The 21032-nt window shown below is 51.6% G+C and overlaps 8 protein-coding genes and 1 non-coding gene across 9 annotated transcripts; 4 read left to right on the top strand and 5 right to left on the bottom strand.

Moving 5' to 3' along the window:
- Nucleotides 1-1009: 1009 nt before the first annotated feature.
- On the bottom strand, nt 1010-4803 carry SEPMUDRAFT_155685 (uncharacterized protein; the record flags this gene model as incomplete). Its single annotated transcript, XM_016907633.1, has 2 exons — nt 1010-4113; nt 4222-4803. The coding sequence occupies 2 exons, from the start codon at nt 4801-4803 to the stop codon at nt 1099-1101; spliced, it is 3597 nt and encodes a 1198-aa protein (XP_016761476.1). The 3' UTR covers nt 1010-1098.
- Nucleotides 4804-5704: 901 nt separating this feature from the next.
- SEPMUDRAFT_43235 (uncharacterized protein) lies at nt 5705-5923 on the bottom strand (the record flags this gene model as incomplete). The annotated part of the gene is made up of 1 exon (XM_016908888.1): nt 5705-5923. A coding segment is annotated over one exon (219 nt), but the record flags the coding sequence as incomplete, so codon positions are not given.
- A 3699-nt stretch (nt 5924-9622) lies between these two features.
- On the top strand, nt 9623-10348 carry SEPMUDRAFT_148684 (uncharacterized protein). The gene has a single exon (XM_016905080.1). It carries the CDS (start codon nt 9637-9639, stop codon nt 10228-10230), a length of 594 nt encoding a protein of 197 aa, XP_016761474.1. The 5' UTR covers nt 9623-9636; the 3' UTR covers nt 10231-10348.
- A 546-nt stretch (nt 10349-10894) lies between these two features.
- Nucleotides 10895-12907, top strand: SEPMUDRAFT_155682 (flavin-binding monooxygenase-like family protein; the record flags this gene model as incomplete). The annotated part of the gene is made up of 4 exons (XM_016907632.1): nt 10895-11441; nt 11509-11647; nt 11703-12676; nt 12762-12907. The coding sequence occupies 4 exons, from the start codon at nt 10895-10897 to the stop codon at nt 12887-12889; spliced, it is 1788 nt and encodes a 595-aa protein (XP_016761473.1). The 3' UTR covers nt 12890-12907.
- Nucleotides 12908-13579: 672 nt separating this feature from the next.
- SEPMUDRAFT_155681 (SET domain-containing protein) lies at nt 13580-15478 on the bottom strand (the record flags this gene model as incomplete). The annotated part of the gene is made up of 2 exons (XM_016907631.1): nt 13580-14070; nt 14137-15478. 2 exons carry the CDS (start codon nt 15476-15478, stop codon nt 13580-13582), a joined length of 1833 nt encoding a protein of 610 aa, XP_016761472.1.
- A 638-nt stretch (nt 15479-16116) lies between these two features.
- SEPMUDRAFT_148683 (Aha1_N-domain-containing protein) lies at nt 16117-17547 on the top strand. Its single transcript, XM_016905079.1, has one exon. It carries the CDS (start codon nt 16358-16360, stop codon nt 17393-17395), a length of 1038 nt encoding a protein of 345 aa, XP_016761471.1. The 5' UTR covers nt 16117-16357; the 3' UTR covers nt 17396-17547.
- A 282-nt stretch (nt 17548-17829) lies between these two features.
- SEPMUDRAFT_t27 lies at nt 17830-17901 on the bottom strand. The gene has a single exon. It is a non-coding gene; the product is annotated as a tRNA-Val (tRNA).
- A 713-nt stretch (nt 17902-18614) lies between these two features.
- Nucleotides 18615-19885, top strand: SEPMUDRAFT_64200 (DUF914 domain membrane protein; the record flags this gene model as incomplete). Its single annotated transcript, XM_016909671.1, has 1 exon — nt 18615-19885. The coding sequence occupies exon 1, from the start codon at nt 18623-18625 to the stop codon at nt 19883-19885; it is 1263 nt and encodes a 420-aa protein (XP_016761470.1). The 5' UTR covers nt 18615-18622.
- Nucleotides 19867-20816, bottom strand: SEPMUDRAFT_148682 (uncharacterized protein). The gene is made up of 3 exons (XM_016905078.1): nt 20749-20816; nt 20356-20661; nt 19867-20256 (listed from the first exon to the last, which is right to left on the bottom strand). Exons 1-3 carry the CDS (start codon nt 20751-20753, stop codon nt 20136-20138), a joined length of 432 nt encoding a protein of 143 aa, XP_016761469.1. The 5' UTR covers nt 20754-20816; the 3' UTR covers nt 19867-20135.
- Nucleotides 20817-21032: the final 216 nt, after the last annotated feature.

Genomic DNA, 21032 nt, shown 5'->3' with positions numbered 1-21032 from the left:
CGCCCGCTCGATCAAAGTCAAGTCAGTCACACATACATGTACATACCCTCCCACCGCCACACCACCACCACCAACTATCAACCACCTAGGTACATGATACCTATCTACCTATCAATTCATACATGCAATGACCTTGTATACCCTAGTAACCCTACCTCATTGAAACTCTCCTCCCGCGATACGCGGACCTCTGTCCGAAAAGCCAAGTTTAACATGGAGGTAGGTAAGGTATGAGTATGACCGTATGACGATAAATTATCAATCAATGCGACCACCCAGCCATGTTCATGCACGATGACCTCTTTTACTGTCTCTGCCTCTGCTCTGCCTTACACACCCACACCCACACCTACACACAGAGAGAGAACAATGCCTAGCTACCGACAGCAGCGTAATGTGGTTGTTCTGGTGTTACACCGATCAGCCGACGTGGGGGGAGAGAGGAGAGGGGAGGTGTACGTATGTACATTTATTCAGCCACAATATGTAGACCTGGATCGGCGATACCATGGCACACCTATACTATACTGTACTATACTACACTACACTACCGTATCTATCTATCTATACTTTTACGAGAACTGGTAATCCGGTGTGCTATCTACCTACCTACCTACCTCTTAAGTGTAAGTATGGTATGGTATGGTATGGGAGGTGGCAAATGGATATTGTCAACTTCCAAGGTCATGTTGTTTCTCAAATGATTACCTCATCAATATCACTTTCTGTTCCTTCCAACTTCCTTCCTGTACTACCTGACCATTCACTCCTACAAGCCACAACCAACAAGAGCTGCTTGCTACCTAAAGGTCAGGTCAGGTAGGTACCATTTCCATGGAATCGATGTTCACCCATGGTAGAATATCATCTTGGTATATTCATACTGTAGGTATTATCATTATTATCGGAGAGTACCTTGGCTAATATCCATGTATGTCTCTCCCTCCCTCCCTCCCTCCCTCCCTCCTCTCTCTCTCTCGCTGACCATGATATCGTCCGAGATGCACTGCCCGAGTGGGGAACGAGGCTGAGAATTCAACATCGCCGGCTCTCCCCGTTGCATTATAATTACCCTCACTGCTGCGCCAAAAGTAGCGGTCATCGATTCTCTTCTGCCTCCGCCTCCGCCTTCGCCTCCGCCTCCGCCTCCGCCATTCTCACCAGGCTGCTCATGTGCGGCTCATCGGCCTCGACCCCATAGCTGGGCCTCTCCTCAGCCTTGAGATGCTCCGGCAGCACACTTCTGCACGTGAGTGCAAACCTCAGACAGCCCTCGGGCACCACTTTGTGCTCGAGGTACTGCTGAATCTCGTAGCCCTCCATCACCACGATATCGCCGTGGTGGAGCGTGACCGTGACCATGTCTTCCGCTTTCTTCGCCTTCTTCGCGACAAGCCCCAATTCCTCGGGTATTTCTTTGCGTCGTCTCTCGTATGCTGCTTTGTCACTGCCTTTCAGCTCTTGCAGGCTGTGCCAAGCGGCAAGTCGCCTACGATACATGGCCTCGCCACCAATCGACCCCGGCACAGGTTTGTCCTGCGTCAACACTCCCGTCTTGCTACAACCCACGTAATGCTTGGTTTTCATTCGTAACATCATCTTGGCTTTGCTGCCAAGGGACATGCTCGCGATGCGAGCCCCCAGCCCACTCTCACCATCGTCGTGGTACTCCACTTTCTGACCCTCCATGTACGCAAAGACGAGCTGCTCGTTGAACTCGACATGGCCGTCAGCATCAGAAAAGTTCTTGGATGCCCAATTCAAATCCGCACGACACGCTCGAACGGGCCACGGTGCAGATGCAAAGGGAAGACTGGCACCCCCCGCCACGAACTTGTATGGCATGCCGTAGTTCATGCTAAAGGCAGTCATGAAGTCGCCATCTTCCACCGGCGCAGACTTCAACTTCAGACTGGCTGATGATCCTGTCCCAATAAATGGCCTCCTCTGCAAATGCAAATCCATTTCCGGATCATCCTGCCTCTGCATTGCCTCAAACATCTCGTCAGGGCCCCCGGGCGCACGATTGATCATCGCGTTGCTCACAGCGTGCACCAATTTCCCTTCGATGCCGTCGAATGTATAGGTAAAGATCTTGAACCCGAGCTTGTGGCTGACCCGGACGCGTACACCAAGATGCTTCGCGTACTTGTTTTGCGAAAGTGTCGGGCCATCGCCAACGCTATCCCAGGGCTGATGAAGTACAGCGGGCTTGACGGGAACATGCATCGGAAAGGACGCAAAGTCGCAGCTCGGATTGTCACACGTCCATCCTTTCCAGAGTCGACGGTGATTGCAACGCCCACACCATGGACATACGATGCCGCGTGTATTGATCTTGGTCAAGTTGTCGCCCATCACTTTCCCGCTGTCTGGCACTGGTGGCCGCACACTGTACGGCTCTTGTTCGTTTTGCCATCTCGTGCGGTCGAGCAGAAAGGCAGGATGATAAGGCAGCTTGCCGTAGGGCGCATCTCCGCCACAGGAAAGCTTCCAGAACCGCTCACAAGAAGCGTTGAGGCACATCCAGCCATTCAGATACACGTGCGGAGACTCCATCTCACAGTCGCCGCACCTTTTTCTCTTCGCAGATCCCGCTACCTTCCGATCTTCCTCTGTGATGACTTCTTGAATCGGTGCATACCAAGCGCGTTTGTTGCAGTCAAGCCTTTCAAGCCGGTACTTGACAGTGACCCATGTCTTCGTGCCCTTTCCGAGCGTCTTTTCCGCCCACACCGCAACGGGCTTGTACCATCCCAGGACGCAATATCGATGCGGCATCTGACAAATCGCAGCAGCATGCTTGTTGCCACATATGACTATGACAGGGTTCTGGTGCTCGATATCGTTGATCACGGCTTGCACTTGAGCCTCTTCCATGGAATGATTCTTCTTTTGCTGCATCTGGCCGTTCGCATCTTGTTCCATGCAGCCTCCTGCCCGAGCGATGATGAGGTCTGTGTCCATGTACTCGCGACAGTGGCCACTTCCGTCGTAGAGGAACGCGTAGACATGGCCGTTATTCTGATGACAGCCGCTTTGCGGCATTTTGAAATATGGTACCGTCTCGCATAGAGCCTGACGAGTGTCGGCCCAGACGGTAGGCTCACCTACTGATTCCGGCTTCAAGCCCAATGGCTGGCGTTCGCTGAGCTTACGAGATAATTCAAGCTGCTCTCGAACACCAAACTCGTCGAGCTCCCCAATATCGAATCCACCGCTGTCGAGGGTACCGGGAGGCGAACGGAGTCTTTGTGACTCCTCTACAGACCCTTGTGGTCCTACCACACGCTGCTCTCGTGGCTCTCTGCAGATTGGAGGGGATTCACTTGGTATGACTAGACACACAGGAAGTATGACGATTTTCGTTTTCACCTTGCACGAACTTGGCAGTCTGAGCTGTGGCCCGTTGGGTGAGTGGGGAGATATGATCGCATGATCCTCTGCTTCCGTCTCATCATCTGAGTATGGTTTGTTCGGCGTGCTGTGAGCGACATTGATAGATTTTCCGCCACTTTCATAATTGGCAAACCGCTCGATAGGCTTGGGCAAGCGCTTTGGGCGTGGCGTATTCGTGGCAATTGTTAAAGGTATCGGTGCTGGCACGGTTGGCGATGAGTCTGCTGGAACTGGTGCTTCAAATCGGGGAAGGTTTGGTGATGGCACATTTTCTGCTCTTGTCAACCACAACTGGGACCTACCAGATATACTCTCCTGGCTGCTCGTTCCATTCATCGCCTCAAAGATACTTCGCTGCTTGTTTTGTTCCGCATTTTCCCGCATAATCTCCTCTGCAACCCAAGAAGGCATGTCACTCAACGGACTGGTGGAGCCCGAGTCGACTGCTCGCGTCAATTGGGGCGGTCGGTCGAGGATGTGTGGTACTGCGGAAGGGCCGCTATTTTGGCCCTTCAAGCCTGCTATGTTTGTCTCGGGTGCAGTCTGCAGCTGTGTAGAAGTTGGATTGCCGGCTTCACCGATGACCCATGAGAGTGTTGATGCGGCCACCGAAGCTTGGAGATTAGTATTTGGCTCTGCTATGTGCAGCTGCATGTCTGGTCCTGCAACTGGCGATTCGATGCTCTCCTCCACACTTGGCTCGCCCATCGATATCTATTGTGTATCAGCTGGTGAATTGTCGGTCTCTTGTTGCGAGAGATGGGACCCCAAGGTCGGCTTCTTCTTTCGACGGATCGCAGGTCTCGCTGTCTGGCTACCTACCATATTCGCAATCGTTTCCTCTTGTCGCTTGCTCGAATTGGCTGTTGGCTCACGTTTGCCTTGCGCAAAATGGGGTCTCTGACCGTTGCGAGCCCGTTTAGTCGGTGTTACGACGTCAAGCGAAGTATCCTGAACCTTGCGCTTCACACCCTCATTTGGGCTTAGTAGAGATGACGACTTTAATGCCTTCGACTTCTGAAAAGGAGCCTCGACTTGTTTCGATTTACTGCTTTGAGGGTCGATTTCCTTTCCGAGGCCTTGAGGCGTCGACTTCGGCGTCGAATTCAGCGTCGACTTTAGCATCGACTCCGGCGTCGAGTTCGGTGTCGACTTCAATTTTGGCGTACCAAACTTCTGTAGTCCTTTCATACCAGAATCAATCTTGCCCCAAACATGATCACGGCTATCGTTCTGTCGCTTGTTCGATATTCGTTGAGAGGAACGTTCTCCCAGAAGTACTGGCCGCTTTTCTGGAAGTTGTGATTCCCGGTGATCATCATTGGCACTAAGCCTCACTTCTTGAGTCGGATCATGAGCGTACTTCGTTATGCCGTACTGGGTCCGCTCTTCTCGCTTCGGCATCTTGATGTGCGCCGTCGGTATGCTGGGAGTGCTAGCTGACGTTGGATGTAGCACGGCAAATCCTGTTGCAGCCAGCGAGCGCGTTGCGTCTGGCCGCGAGGACTTCCGATTGAGATGACTGTGATGAGGCCGTTGTTATTGTTGTAGTTGTTGTTGTTGTTGATGATGATGATGATTGAGGGCTGTGTCGAGAGGTGTGCACCGCAATGGAAGTTGTTGTTAGTGCGATGTGAAGTGAAGTGGACGTGGGAGGGTTTAAGTTCGGCGGAAGCTTGCGAAAGCGGTGGACACCAGGTTGGGACCTCAGCACGCACGCGGGCCCCATTAGTACCTATATGTATGAATCTGGTCAGTCACATGCTACCTGATGTTGTGAGAGTGAGGCAAAGTGGTGACTGGTGAGTCGTGAATGAAATGGGACCAGGAATTCGGTCATGGATGTAATGGATGCGACCTAAGGTCATGTAGGTACTTAAGGTCAGGTAGGTAAGGTACCGGATAGCCAAGCTTTCCATTCGCACCGGAACGAAAAAGATGCTTCCTTACACGCCCGCCTTCCGCAGTCCACCGCTCCTGCCTGACAGTAAAAAAGCAAAAAGAACCATTGCAACAGCATTACCTAAGGTCCCCAAGGGGTAGGCGAGCGCACGTTGCTGCGCTCAACCTGCACACGAGGTGGAGAGGCCATGCCCATTGCATTGCGTCCATCGGCCATTACTGCGCGACACCTTCGTTGTCGATAGGTACAGTACCACTCTTCATGTCTCGTCTGGAACCTCCTCCACAAGAGAGGCGCTCCGAGCCGCGTGTCTCAAGTACGAGAAGCGTGTGATGCGTGATCACCGACGGAGAAGAGGGCAACATGTCACGATATGGCAGCATAACCCCATGGCAGACGAGTTCAATCGTTGAACATAACCACTCGCGTCGGGTCATTGACAAAAGCACGGCGGTACTCAGCAATGCGCTGGGCAATTAGTCCTGCATCCTTTCCAATCGTTCCGCTGGTGCGAAGTTCTTTGATCAGGTCGTTCAGTCCTTGCTTCCACCTTTTATCTTGCTCGGGACCACGAGCAGGAGTGCGTTGGGTGCCCATCAGACGAAGTAAGTCGTTGTCTGTGACATTAGTTGCCAGGCGTTAGTGAGCGCAATAGAAGCAATAGCCGGTATTGAAAGCTGTGGGCATCTTCATAGCCACGTGGGCAGGAACAACACGTACCTTCGAGCATCATGTCACGGAAATGCTGGTAGCCGCATTCCTTGTCCGTGCACTGCCCACTATGCATCTCGGTGGGACATACGGGTCGCATCGAATCTATCTTATGATTGTACGTCAGGCTTTTAAACCCAGTAGAAACCGTGTTAGTAAACTCTGGATGATAGCGATAGTCCTTGAAATGCTTCAGGACACTGTCGTATGGCGTGTAGAGGGATTGACGAGGGGGTGCGTCGTGTGTAGAAGCCCGATCCTGGCCGTCATTCACAGGCTGTAATTCAGGCGCGAGGTCGACATCAGGACATGGGTCCTGAGCAGCCTGGCCGTCATTCGCGCCCGCAGACACTGCTGAGCGCATCGGAGACGCTGGAACCGGCGCCACGGCCAAGTCAGTGTCAAGATCGGGGTTGCTGCTTTCGCTGTCACTATCACCGGAAGCCTCCTCTGAAGTGTCCATTGCATCATCGCTATCTTCGTCCTCCTCATCGGCGTGGGGCGGATGATCAAGTGGCGTAGTCTCAATAGCTGGTGGCGGCTCATAGACATTGTCTAAACCATCGTCTCCCTCGTCTTCGTCTCCGTACGACTTGTCAGGATAATCAACATCAGCCGCAGTGGACTCAAATGAGGCCTCGCCAACTGTCCTGTCCACTTCCATAGCGTGGTACAGATCGTCATCGGCACGATCGAGTCGCAACCCAACTGCTTGGGGCCCTGCCGTATCGACGGGCGCGTCTTCTGGTACAGTGATGGCACTGGAATCCACAAGCGGAGACCTTCGAGTGCCTTGGGGCTGTTGGAGATCTGTCGCCTGGGTCTCACCATCTTCGCCATACAGATCTTCGTCGTCACCGTCGTCTATGTCACTTGTTGCGTCATTCGCGTTGAATGTTGCAGGGTGGTCATCAACGGCTGCAGAGGGCGACTTCGTCTCCGAAGAAAAAGCAGTATTGCCGGAGTCCTGCTTGGGACCCAGTAGTTTCGACTCATTCTCTCGTTCTTCTTTATTCTGTGTCAGTGCTGAAACTTTGGCAGCGATGGCGGAAGTTGGTGTTTGCGAGTCGCGGAGAGGAGTGCTGATTCCGTTCCGCAAATGTGGTGAAGAAACGCGTACACTGCCGCTCGGAGATGAAGGGAGTGCTGAGCTTGGGGTAGGCACTTTACGCCTTCCTTTTCCTTCCATCTTAGCGATATTCTGTTTGAGTGCCGCAGCCTTTTCCAGTATGCTCTGCCAAGACTCTGGAGTAGCAGGAGCCGACGGGACAGTAGAGTTTGATGCTTTATTCGTCGGCGCCGTAGCTTTGACCGCAGCAGTGGGAGGCGGATTCACTGCTGGTGCCTGTTCCTCCTCCGAGCTGCCACCGATGTCCATTTCATCGCCATCATCATCCTCTCTGCCCTCATCCTCGACGCTACTAACCTCGATGACACATCGCTCGGTAGAGCTTGGGTCATGAAATTGTCCGAACGGCTGCTGAGTTGCATTGATGCCACTAGCTAGTCCGCTTGATGACAATGTGGATTGTTGTGCTGAGGCAGAGTATGTAGTCGTGTTGGGCCGAGGGCTTGACCTGGGTAGCGTTGACGGCGGAGCGTGCTGATTGTAAAGCCCCGGCAGACTGAGTCCGGGAAGGCTAAACTCGCCGCGATTCACGATGGGTGAAGCTGTCGTAGAAGAGGGCACTGCACGTGTGGTTGGCATTTGTTGTGAAGGCTGTGTGGGGGCCAAAGCCGGGACACTCCGACTGGCGATCGTCGCGGAGGCTTCTTTCAATCCGACACCTGGTCCAGATCTAGGTGACGGTGCAGGACTAGAGGGCTGATTTGCTTCACTGGACAATTTAGCGCTCTGCCCCGCAGCTTTCTGAGCAGCCTTGAGCGCAATCAGTCTCCTCTGTATTTCTGCCGTGTTCGCCTTCGCTATAACAGGTTTCTTGACAGGCGCAGTGGCAACTGGGGGTACGGTTGGCGTTGTCAAAGGGGTTGGCTGAGGTTGTGCAGGAGTTGCCGTCTGTACCATCTTAGATGAAGGCTGTACCGACTGTGCTGCGTGCGTCGCTGCTGGGGGAGTCGCTGGGACGTTTGCGGTCCCGCTCTTCTTTCCCTTGACTGCCTGCAGTTTGGCAAGGTATGCACTGTTGTCCTTGGCCTTTGCAGGGTTTGCAGGCGGTGGTTTACGGGTTACATTGACCGGCGATGCGACAGATTGAGACGCGACCGGAGCCTTGACACTGCTCGATGGTGGAGGAATTGGTAGTCCAAGTTGGAGGTATAGGCGACGTAACATCTTGTGGTCTTTGACCTCTCGCGCCAGATCATCATATGTATAACCAGCCTTGTGCATCTCCAGCACGAAGGCTTTGGACGCCGCTTCCTTGTTCGGTCTCACATCGCTGCTGGGTGGTCCAGGTGCCTTCCCATTGGCCATAATCGGTGCGGGTATCGTCGACGATGATGCGCGAGGTGTCATGCCAGGCCTAGAAACGGGCCGCGCTTGGTGTTGAAATTGATGTGAGCCACGCCTGCTGAAGGCCGGCCCCTTTGGTGGCGTGCGTAGAAAACCACGTGCTTGTGGCGTGCTTCCTCCATCCACCTCACCGTCCTCAATCTCACCGTCCTCATGATCCATATCAACATCTCCGTTCGTCGAATGTGAATTCTCCGGCGTATTGGCGACGGGCTGGAGCTGGGCGGGGGTTCGAGGATCGGTGACAGGCGCGATGGTAGGAAGGTTGGGATGTGGTGGAGCGAATCCTACAGGTGGCAGAGGCAAGGAACCATTCTGCAGTGACTGAGCGATTTGAGCTAGGATTGCAGGTGTTAGAACACCCTGTTGTAGCATCGCCTGCAGCGCTGGGTCCAAGGTAGGCATGGACGCCGGCATTTGCTGAGAAGGTGTGCCGTTCATAGGTGGTGTTTGCGCGTTCTGCTGTTGTAGATAAGATGGGGGGTGGGCTGGGAGCTGGCCACCGCCGCCGAAAGGAATGGGGACGTTTGACATGGTTATCAAGAACGCGCCGGAATACACGACGAGGGAGCGTTACCATTTACGTTCATAGTCGCCTTTTGGTCGCGTCCTCGAGCAGGCTCAGCAAAGGCTTTCGCGCTGTGCGTGTCGCGCGTGTCTGCTCGTCGACGAGAATTGGCGACTGCTGCGGTAGGTATGTCCGAGGCGCACACGCGCGTTGTTCTCAGATGTCTGATGGCCGCCACGGTGTTGCCTCTGCTGTCGTCGCCCGTCTCACGCAATCTGTCGTGCACGTGTACGTGTAGAGCACACGGAGGAGTGTCGATGACCACGGAGCAATGGGATATGCGCAGTTGGGCGGCAGTAGTGGCCAGGGCAGGATGAGTGAGAGTACAACTCGGAGGTGCATGTAGGTAATAGAACTGCTAGGAGGTGGAGGTGGGAGGTACCTAGTTGGGTTTTTAGTGGGGATGGCAATGGCACGGTCCGCGATGGAACTATACCTACCTAGGTACCTTGCGCCTCTGCGAACGTTCCAGTCCATTGTTGTCGTGATCACATTCAACGCCATGTAGCAACCACTTTCCACTGCGAGTGTAAGTCCTCATATCACTCCTAAGCACACATTAATCGCCATCCTGTCATCGTTATGGCGTCCATCACGTTGCGCGCGCCCACTTTTTCACCTGCGAAGCCACCGGCTGGCTTCCAGACTCCAGCCATCGCGTGGCTCACGGAAACATGGCACGTTACGCATTCGACCTTGCCTATGTGGAAGAGCAAGAAGAATGTACGCATACAGTATACCCCCCTCGAGCCTTCGAGACCCGATATTGCCAAAGAGAACACGGACAGACTCGATGATCTAGTGACCTCGCAACCTCTGCATGGCGACAAAGTCTCTTCGATCCGTGGCGTCGACAAAGCGTCCGGCAGCGGCGAGAGCAGGGGCGAATGGGACTGGAGAGGTAAGGGCTGGCTCATGATTGCGAGCAGTCACTGGGAGGTGCTGGGCTGGGGGGAAGAAGAGCACAACAATGGCAACAAGTGGGCGGTCACCGCCTTTGCGAAGACGCTGTTCACGCCTGCGGGCATCGACGTGTACTCGCAGAGCCGCGCCGGGGTGTTACTAGAGACACTCGAAGGCATCAAGTCTGCGCTGGCGCAAGTGGACGACCAGGACGTACAGAAGATGGCTAAGGACATTTTCGAGGTTATGATTGATGATACGAGGAAAGACTAGATGCGGGATGAAGACTGCTGCCCAGAGAGCTCAAGGTTGTGCGGGTGCGATATGTCGTCTCATTAATGTTTGGTGTAATACGGTATTCAGGGCGCAAAGAACAGAGGCAACTATTCATCTACTCTATCATGCGTACTGTATTTATGTCTTGAAGCGGGATCAGCACTGCAAGGATGACTACATCATACGAAATACAGCTGTGCTGCTCAGGCGCGCGATAGTTCACCAGAGTGATTGCCGCCGGACTGGATTCATTCATTCATACATACATTACAAGAAGGTAAGGTATACTAGGAGGTATAGTACATGCTTTTTGGGCTACTTCATGATTACGTAGCTATGGGAAACATCGCTTCGATGAGTACATTGCTGCACAAGATTCACGACGCTCCACGACGCCGGCGAAGTGCATCTTACGCCATTTTGCCGCTCTTCCGCACAGCTACTGTGTATGCCTATACCTAGGAGGTACGTACCTCCTACCTCCTAAAGCTACTTACACGCTTCTAAGGCTTGAGCCAGATCATCTGCCGATGCAGCCATAGACGGGGCGAATGTGGTTCTACTCTACATACACAATCAATAAGTACCTCTTAGCTGGCACACGTCCACCGACATTCTTGGTGCACGAAAACTTCTGCCGCCCTTCGCACCACACACAACAATGCGTACTGCAGCAGCACAATTCGACGATATTCCAGGCCAGCTTCCTGAGGCCAAGGTACCCGAAGATGCCGACTACGCCAGTATTGGACAAGCGACCATCGAAAAGCTGAACAACCTGCAAGACCATGATCTTGCACCGTTCGCTATCTGGCGAGACCTCCTATCGCTCACTGACACTTTCCGCACGTTCCAATCTGCTGAGACTGTCTTCAAAAACTTCACGCATCTTCGTGCCGAGAAGCATTGCTCAGACTTCCGTCTGCACAACGAGTCTGAACCCCGACGAACTGATGCACCGGATCCTCCTACCAGTTGGCTGAATTATGATGTCTCGTTTACGGTCAATAATGGAGGACTTATAGGGGTCTGCGCAGGGACGGTGTCCGTAATGCTCACTTCCAGTGGCGACTGGAAAATTTGGATGCTGTGTACTTGGTTGGAGAACTATGAGAACCACGGTCACCCGGATCAAACCGATGCGAAGAGTGATAGCGAAATTTCGAAGAGTGACGACACCCAGGTCTACGAGGCTGCTATTATCGGCGGTAAGCTGCATCTATCGAAGTGTAGCGTTTCTGTGCAATGTGCTGATATAGACTTCTATATTACCAGGTGGCCAAGGAGGTCTTGGTGTGGCGGGTCGCCTCAATGCACTAGGAGTCCGCAACATCATGTTCGATGAACGGCCCTCGATTGGTGATTCATGGGCCGACCGTTATGACTCTTTGCACTGGCACACGATCAAGGAATAGTATAGGGCATTTCCTCGTGAAAGAATGTGTGAAGTCGTGCTAACTTTCGAACAGCGGCAACCTGCCACTCGGCCGGACCTTCGACAAGGACGATCCGGATCTACTTCCTCGAGAGCGTATCGCCTCCGCATATAAAAACTGGTCCAAAAAGCACATGCTAAATGTCCGCGAACACACGCAGATCGTGGGTGCCAAGTGGGATGAATCCAATCGGATTTGGTCAGTTGAAGGCAAGACTCCCTCAGGAACGCAAGTATGGAAGGCCAAAAATCTCGTCTTGACCATTGGGCCGGGTCACAAGACTCCCGTATCGCCAGACTGGGCAACGCCCGAAAAGATCAAGAGTAGTGGATTCAAAGGCACAATCACGCACTCCGTCCACTATCACAATACCGATGGTTTCGCCGGCAAACGAGGAATCGTCGTCGGCACCGCGAACACCGCACATGATGTCGCCGAAGACATGGCCAATGCAAAGATGGACGTGACCATTGTGCAAAGAAATCCCACCTTCATCTTCCCCGGCGAATGGCTCGTCCAAACCGAAGCCAAATCCTACCATCGCGACAAGCCCACCGAATTATCCGACAGACAAGACATCACGCGACCAAACAAGATCCAGCGAGAGCTCGCCAACCGCAACGTCCACCATCTCATCAAGCAAAACCCCGAACTCTTCGACGGTCTCGAGCAAGCCGGATTCAAAGTCCATCGCTACGGCGATCTCTTCACACATCTCTACGTGCGATTCGGTGGCCACTACATCAACACGGGCGGCTCCAACCGTATCATCAACGGCGAGATAAAAGTCCAAACTGCAGCGGTGAAGGGTCTGACTCCCGAAGGATTGTTGTTTGAAGATGGAACGACAGTTTCTGCGGATTTGATCGTGTTGGCGACGGGCTATAATCACGATTTTCGGGATGATGCGTCGCAGATTTTGGGGACGCATGTTACGGATCAGATGGATGATTATTGGAGTCCTGATGCCGAAGGGGAGTTGAGAGGTTATGCGAGATTTGCGGGTCGTAAGTTATCTACTTTTTACCTTTTCCTTTTCACTGTCTTCTGAATAACACTGGCTGACGAAGAGTGTGTTTTTTCTTCTTCTAGATCCATCGTTATACTACGGCGGAGGAGAATGTCGATCTGCAAGATTCTTTTCCCGGTTTATTGCATTACAGATTCAGAAGGAGAGTCTAGGATATCCTTTACAACCTTATCTCGAGGGTAGGAAGTAGGAAGTGAAATAAAGTGAGATAGAGTAAATAGATAAAGGACCGAGCACCGATGTTTCTTATAACTAGACTAAACCAGATTTTGCCTTGTCTTTTTTGTAATGAGACAAAGGCGCACAGTGCAAACTTCCATAGCGTGACTTATCCTAAAGATTTTCAAATCTCCAGCCCAAACATAGCCTTAACGGATCTTGTGGGTTGGTTGATGCAATAATCATTCAGGGGTACACTCTGTACATAGATATAGAGCCTACCAAGGACATCATCTCTCTTACGAATATTAGCACGATATCGTGATCTGGAACAGAGTCGTCAAGACCTTGGATGTTATCCTCTCGACTGCTCCCCAAAAGAGACGGCATAGAATAATCAGCACGAGTAGTCTTTGAAGCTGAAGACGATAAGAAGAAGCCCCTACTTTTCGATTTGGTCATGCTACCACTACTACTACCTGACTGTAGAGAACCAAAAGCAAAAGAAAAGGGGAAAGGGTGTAAAGTTCTTATTCTTCGAACAGAGGAAGATTTGTGCTTGCTAGTGAAAAGATATATCGGCTTGTACTGTACATACATACACACCGTGAGAAAAGGAGAAAGCCGAGCTTTCTTTTTTGAAGGGTAAAGATTTTTCTCAAAAAAAGAAGCCGTAGTAGTTGTGAATTCAGTCCTCCTCGGCCAATACAGACCAAATACCTCACATCTCCGGCGCCAAAACAACCTTCTCAAAGCCTTCCATACTACCATTGAGAACCAAATATACCTTGGCTGCAAATTCTTCCAACTGCTTCACCACCACCTCTACCACTTCTTGATCATCATCCTGGCGAGTTTTTCTCTGCAAACTCGCTAACAGCAGAATGTTGAATACAGTCATTTCTCCGAGTACGCCTCCGAGAGGTATGACTTTGGCTTCGATAATGTCGAGCACAGCGAGTGCGTGGAGCATTTTTCGCAGGGCATCTTCTGCTGCGTTGAGATTGAGGAGTTTGGAGTGGATGGTGAAGAGTCGAGAGTAGGCTTCTGCGACGGCTGTGCGAGGGAGATTGGGAGCGTAGGAGGTGTCTGGGTAAGTGGTTTGGATTTCCGAGGCGAGCGCTTTGGCTTCTGTGATGAGATCTGCGGTGAGGGTGGTGGGTAGCGGCGCGGAGACTTTGGTGCGCAGTGTTTCACGGTGAGCGAGCATTTCTAGGGGTAAGAGAGATTAGCTTTGTGGATGCAAGTCAAAGATAGCTGTGATTTGAGACGACTTACCTTTTGAGGTTTGTGACTCTGCGGCACATACACGACACTCGCATTTGAAGCCCCAGATTCGATGCATGGCTTGTAGTTTCTCGGTTTGGTCGATATATTCGCCGTACGAAATGGTAATTTCCTCGCCTTCGTCAATGTCTCGGGTGGCTCGCAACGTCAGCACGCCATCCTTGAAGCTTTTCTCTGCATTCGGCAGACAAGAATGATTACAGTAGGCGAAATGGCACCAAAGACCACTAGCCGACGGACTATCTGCAGAGACGCGATTGGGAAAAGCCTTTGGCTGCAAGTTTGCAGGACAAGCGATGGCGTTGTTGCACCATATTTCGTGAATGTGGAAGATGTCGATGACTGGCTTACCATCGATCAGGCATGGTCCACTGCATGGCATATCGACTGGTCCTGAGTGTAGATTAAAGACCTTGATTGCCATGTCTCGATCCTGAGAGAGCGCATTGGCGAGCTCCTTGTATGGCGCCCCTATGTCCTCCGTCATCATGTTCTTGGAGAGGTCATACTTCAGCGCGCGAAAGGCGCAGTCTTCATTTGGTGATAAGAAGAACGTCGCCTCCTCAGACATGATCTTGTCGCCGAATTTGAAAGCTTTTTGGGCAAAAAGTCCACGACCAGCTCTTTCCATGTCATTGACCTTTGTCGCGCTGATATCATTCAGAGATTCGGAGCAGCAGTTGGCGTTAGTGGAGCTGGACCCCAATGGATCGGTACTGTTGGAAACAACGGGCCCATCCATGCGCCATTTGAACGGGATCTTGCTGTGGTCCGGCGGCAATATCATGAGATCTGTAGGATGCGATAACTTGATTCGTGGCTTTCCACTACCATCTACCTTGCAGTAGGGCTCTTTGATCGCGACGACGGCATCAACAGGAATGACCTGGTCTCCAGCAAAGCTGAATGCGTCTACGAGAAGGAGCTCGCACGTGCCTGTCTCATCTTCGACTCCGTACGTGCCTCCAACAGGGGACGTTGCAACTGGGCCAAAGCGGCGGACCACGAGTACCTTGTCGACGTGGCGTGTTTCCAGAAGTAGATCTTTGATCTGAAGCCAGCAGTCCAATTCAACTAACGACTTGCCGCATGCTGGGTACGGCCTGTCCACTACGAGGACTTGTAAGTCCCCCTTCTGGCCGATCTGCTGAGCCGCTGCTCGGTCGCGGACGCTCTCAATTTCGTGATGTATGTCGATTCGACTAAGAAACGGGGCTTCGGATCGCGGTTTGCCCTTGTGAACTGAGGCCTGCTGCTGTTGTGCGAGGCATGCAGCTCGGATCTGATTGACAAGAGCATGTTTTCTCTCCCGGTCTTCCCACGTCTCGATCATCTTGTTCGCGGTGTGGTGGCCTTGAGTTGTCACAGCAGGGGAGACAGAGAACGAAGTGTTGATGTGAGTTGTAATATCGGAGAGAATGTTTGTAGGTGTTTTGGAGCCATGTTGAAGCGTAATCAAGATGCCACTGGCTGCAGCTGCACCTGCCCATTTACGTCCACTGATCGCTCATTCACTTCATCTTATATTTGCCTCTCCCTATGACAGCAACCGATCGACTGTAACATCGACCGCACGAGTGGTGCGCGTGCACTCTTTCCATCGCATCGAAGCGGAATGTGCATGGCATGCATGGCACATACACATCATTAACTCGCTGTACTTAAATGCACCTTGATTCTTGGTAGCGTCCACACATCAGTCTGGCCAGCGTGGGAGCTGAGCTTTGGACACAAAAGCGACGCTAAAGCGCGCGGTCCCGCGCCTTGGCAAGTGAAGTTGAAAGCAGACCCCTGCATTGCCTGCTCAAATCTGTCGGGCCGATGAGTTTTTCCGCCTCAGGCAGGTGCTTGTCGGGCTTTCTAGAATGTTCAGGTGCAGTTGTGATGATATGTTTTGAAGCTGCTGTCCCTCCATAGTAGCAGCAATATCTACCCCATTCATTGTACTTGCACCAGGTAAGCGGACGACATCTCCCTTCAACATCGCTTCCATGATGAGACACATCGCTGGCACCAGTCCGAGAAAGACTTGTACTCTTTTTGCTGCGGATTAGCATTGCACGAGACTCGATCTCCCTCTCTGAATAGTCCACCTCTTCCCCTTCGTTATCATGCTCTCCCAAATTATCTTCCTGGACTCGCGTACTGATAGAAGCTATATAGGCCTCTCAATCTTGCCCTAAACGTCCCGAACGAACGCCATAGCGGCACAATGGTCCTTCACAACCCCAACAACTGGCATTGGGTCAACAAGGACGTCTCGGCTTGGACTAAGGATTATTTAGAGAAAGATCTCGTTGGGATCAAGGCGGAGAAGAATGGCATCAGTGCCGAGGTCAGCAAGGTGCTGAGCATGGACGGAGATGTGGATGTTTCTCAGCGGAAGGGCAAAGTCATCACTATCTTCGATGTGCGGTTACAGCTGGAATGGAATGGCAGTATTCCAGTCAAGGAGGAGCACGAGAACGATGACGGCACCAAGGAAGAGCGCGAGGGCAAGAAGGATGTCAGTGGAACAATCACAGTGCCAGAGGTTGCACATGATACAGACGAGGATGATTATGTCTTCGAGGTAGAGCTCTACTCTTCATCTCTCGAAAAGGAACCGGCAAAGGACCTTGTACGCAAGGAGCTCACACCACAGCTGCGCAAGCACTTTCAAAAGCTCGCCCCGGCTCTGATAGCGGAACACGGCAAAGACGTCCAGCATGCACCTAACGAGAACCCATCGGCAAAGTTCACTCCAGCTAAGACCTATAGCAACTCGGGTGTTGAGAAGTCTTCTGGTACGTCGGCCTCGTCGAATCACACATCTCACAACAATGGCTCAGTTGTAAACACAACAAGTCTCTCCGATCAACAAGAATTCCGGACCACCGCGGATCAGGTCTACGAAGTTTTCACTGACCCACAGCGCATTGCCGCGTTCACGCGCGGTACCCCCAAAGTGTTCGAGGGTGCAAAAGCAGGCGGCAAGTTCGAAATCTTTGGTGGAAACGTGTCGGGAAGCTATGTCAAGTTGGAGAAGCCAACATATCTGGAGCAGAAGTGGCGGCTGGCGCAATGGCCTGCTGGTCATTACAGTACGCTGAAGATCAAGTTCGAGCAGAATGATGTTGATGGTGTGACCATCATGAGAGTCGATTGGGAAGGCGTACCCATCGGACAGGAAGAGCCGACGAAGAGGAACTGGGATGAGTATTACATTCGAAGCATCAAAACCACATTTGGCTTTGGAACGATTTTGTAAATGAACACGTATGAGATGGGTTATGGATGGCCGAGTGGATGAGAAAATGGGAAAAATAAGTCGTTTGTACTATTCCATGCCTGCTAGAGTAGTATCGTAACCTCGCTTCGATAGGCCTCCAAGTCGCATAGCGCCCAGCAATATGTCACTTCTCTGAAATCATGTTCGAGTAATGAAGTCCATTGCGTCCAAGGTTGCAGTGTGTTGTTGTTGGTACCAAGATCTAGGTACACAACGTGCCTTCCTGACCTACCTGACTTTTCTTTTCCTATCCCCATGCCGCCTACTTAGTACCTTAAGTACGTAAGGTACCTAGGTTCACATAGAGCACATTTTGTCACCAAAAAGGTTTACCCAATTCCAAAAAAAAAGGACGAAAAAAATAAAAAACAAGAGCGATTGTTGCTAACAACTAGTTCATAACAAACTACAGTTACTCGCGCAGGGGATCGAACCCAGGACCTTGTCCGTGTGAAGGACACGTCATACCACTAGACCACACAAGCTCATATTTACTGACACCTCCGTTGGGGTGTAGCAGCGATGACTAAGCAGCCTTTTCAGAGTATATGAAGCTCATCAGAAGCGTGCGTAGGCAATGGCTTCCGTGTGCCTAGGGCTCGAGAAGTGTGTGTCGACAGTTGAGGGATTCTGTACTGCCTTAGAAGGAGCTTAGAGGGAAGGGGTATACGAGAAGAGTATCTATAAGAAAATGGTCTCACTCTCCCTTTTCTCTCGACTAATTTGGCGGATTCTAGATAGGCGAGATCCTTTTGGGGCGGGCGAAAAAGGATAAAGGTGGGTTGGTTGGATAGGGCTTGTAGGTACAGTAGCTTTTTCACCCCACGAGCCGCGGCTGTTCTAGAACTCCCTACTATCTGATTATTGCGTGTGAATTTTTCTCTTTTTTTTTCTTTCTTTTATTACAACTACAGAGCTCATTGCCTGTTGGTGCGCGGCTGTGTGCGCATACATACAAGTATTTTTTATTTGTACAGCACGCCTGTAAAGGAAGGGTTTTTTTAATCTTTGCTCTACCTAGCCTCCCTCCACACCGAAAGCTACAGCTCCATTCATCCATCCAATCATCAGCACGCGCGAGGATATCACCAACGCTCCAGCCCACCACACCCTTTTTGTTGCCTTCTGCTGGTGGACCTACCTCCTACGAGCTTCTTCTCTTCTCTGCAAGGGAAAAGAGAGAAAAAAAAAATATAATCACCAATCATGTCCAAGAACGACGAACTCTCCGAACCTCGAGAAGGAGGAGGAGGAAGAGAATCAGAATCGGTGGAACACATCAACGTCGAGCCCAAGGGAACATCCACAACTACAACAACAAAAACCGGACAAATCGTATCCGCGACACCAACAACTACAACATCGCCCGAGCAGCAACAACAACAACCTCCCACCCAACCCACCACCACCGTCACCTCCCTCGAGCGCAGTAGCACTCGCAAATTCGCCTACCTCCGCAAACCCCAATTCTGGTTCGTGCTCCTCCTCTCCCAAGCCCTCGCCGTCACCATCACCGGAACCAACACCATCACCTCTCTCCTACGCGAAGAAAACTGGGCCATACCAGCCTTCCAATCCCTCTTCAATTACATCCTCCTCAATCTCGTATATTCTTCTTTTACAATCTACCAATACGGTTTCCGCAAATGGCTCAAACTCCTCTACAAAGACGGCTGGAGATATTTCATTTTAGGATTCTGCGATGTACAAGGCAATTATTTTACGGTTTTGGCGTATAATTATACGACGATTCTGTCTGCGCAATTGATTAATTTTTGGGCTATTGCTGTGGTGGTGTTGGTGTCGATTGTGTTTCTCAAAGTGCGCTATCACTGGTTGCAGTATGCGGGAATTCTCATCTGTTGTGGTGGATTGGGGATTTTGGTGGCTTCGGATCATATTACGGGATCGAATGGAGGGCCCGCTGCGGATCCGGTCAAGGGAGATTTGTTTGCGTTGGTGGGTGCGACGTTTTATGGTTTGACGAATGTGGCCGAGGAGTTTTTGGTGTCCAAGAGGCCGATTTATGAGGTTATTGGGCAGTTGGCTTTTTGGGCTATGCCGATTAATGGGGTGCAAGCGGCAATCTTTGATCGAGCATCGTTTCGATCTGCTACCTGGAATGGCAAAGTGGGTGGCTATCTGGTTGGATACACTCTTCTTCTGGCCTGGTTCTACTCCGCTGTACCTCTTCTTCTGCGCATGGCAAGTGCAGCCTTCTTGAACATTGGATTGCTGACGGGAAATTTCTGGGGCGTCATTGTCGGCATCCGTGTGTTCGGTCTGACGATTCACTGGATGTACCCGATTGCTTTCGTTCTGATTATGCTCGGACATTTCATCTACTATGGAACCGAGGGAGTACTAGGTGAAGCAAAGAAGCCCTGGTTGGGAGAGAACCAGGAGGGCGGTAGTGATGGTATCGGAAGTGCTCGCCGAAGGCTCCAGAGGCCGAATGTCATTCTGTAATCTGTCTATAGCCATTTATCATGTCAGTCCTTTGAAGGAACCCAGGTCCTGTCATACAAAGCATGGACTCCTGGTGCGTGTCTCATCTCATGCGCCTGTGTATGTATTCCCAAAAGATGCGCCAGTCATCGACTTCTATGATAGCATCGCATCTTCTCTCACGAAGACGAAGAACACCTCCTCCTACCCCTGGGCAGATTCCAAAGTAAAAGTACATGCAATAGTCGTGATTCGTGAGTCGTGAGCATCATCACATTCCTCCCTGAATGGCAAAAGAAGCCAAGATGAGAACCAGAGCATTCGTGATACCCCAGCCAAAGGGAACCCAAGTCGACATGCGGAAGAAGCCCGAGGTATACACACCACCCAGCCTGATCATCTCGCCCCATCAGTAGTTGCACCGTTTTTCCTCAACAAAAAAGAGAAAAAAAAAGGAATCTCGTGCAAGAGGGAAAAGCAAAGCAACTCACAATCCGCCCGTCACACAACCCGCAATCACCGCCTCAATGCCTCCAACCACACCGTACATCACGGGTACCATCCAAATCATCTTCCAATTTCGCCACTGAATGGCACAGGCATACGCAGCTGCGATCATATGTACTCCGCCCACGACGATCAAGGTCCAGTAGAGAGTAAAGCGCCACATCGATTCGGCGTCGTAGAGGTAGACATTTTGAGGTCCGCTCACGGGGAAGGGCCAGTATAGGGACGGAAAGGGAGGTGCTTCATAGGACAAGGGCTTGGGGTTGACTTGAAGCCTGAGGAAGCGGTTGCTGGAGGAGGGAATTGTTTGTTGTTGTTAGTTGGATGCTATCGCTTAGCTGTACATGTATTCTGTAACCAGTTGGACAGGGACGTACGTCATGTTGTCAGTCTTATTCGTTTGTCTAGGTACATTCACCTCGAACTCGCGACAAGCATGAAGTTCATGATTTTTCTTGGCGAGATCGCGATGGAGGAATGGGTGTTATGAAAGGCGTGTGAGCAGATAGGAGGGAAGGACGGACTATTTTAAGCGAGCCAATCACAATCCGACCTCGGCACAAGACTTCACTTCCATGGCGACGCCATCAGCACATGCAACATACATCCACTTCGCCATACGATCCCATCTTCCATCACTATAACAGGATCGTGGCCATAG

Source organism: Sphaerulina musiva (assembly GCF_000320565.1).
Source record: "Sphaerulina musiva SO2202 unplaced genomic scaffold SEPMUscaffold_4, whole genome shotgun sequence".
In the NCBI taxonomy this organism is placed as follows: Eukaryota; Fungi; Ascomycota; class Dothideomycetes; order Mycosphaerellales; family Mycosphaerellaceae; genus Sphaerulina; species Sphaerulina musiva.
This window is presented reverse-complemented; position numbering and strand designations above follow the sequence as displayed.

Coding starts and splice junctions, on each gene's coding strand:
- SEPMUDRAFT_148684 (XM_016905080.1), top strand. CDS start 9,637: ATGGCGTCCATCACGTTGCGCGCGCCCACTTTTTCACCTGCGAAGCCA.
- SEPMUDRAFT_148683 (XM_016905079.1), top strand. CDS start 16,358: ATGGTCCTTCACAACCCCAACAACTGGCATTGGGTCAACAAGGACGTC.
- SEPMUDRAFT_148682 (XM_016905078.1), bottom strand. Junction 20,257..20,355: donor GGTTGTGTGACGGGCGGATT/GTGAGTTGCTTT, acceptor CGAGATGATCAG/GCTGGGTGGTGTGTATACCT.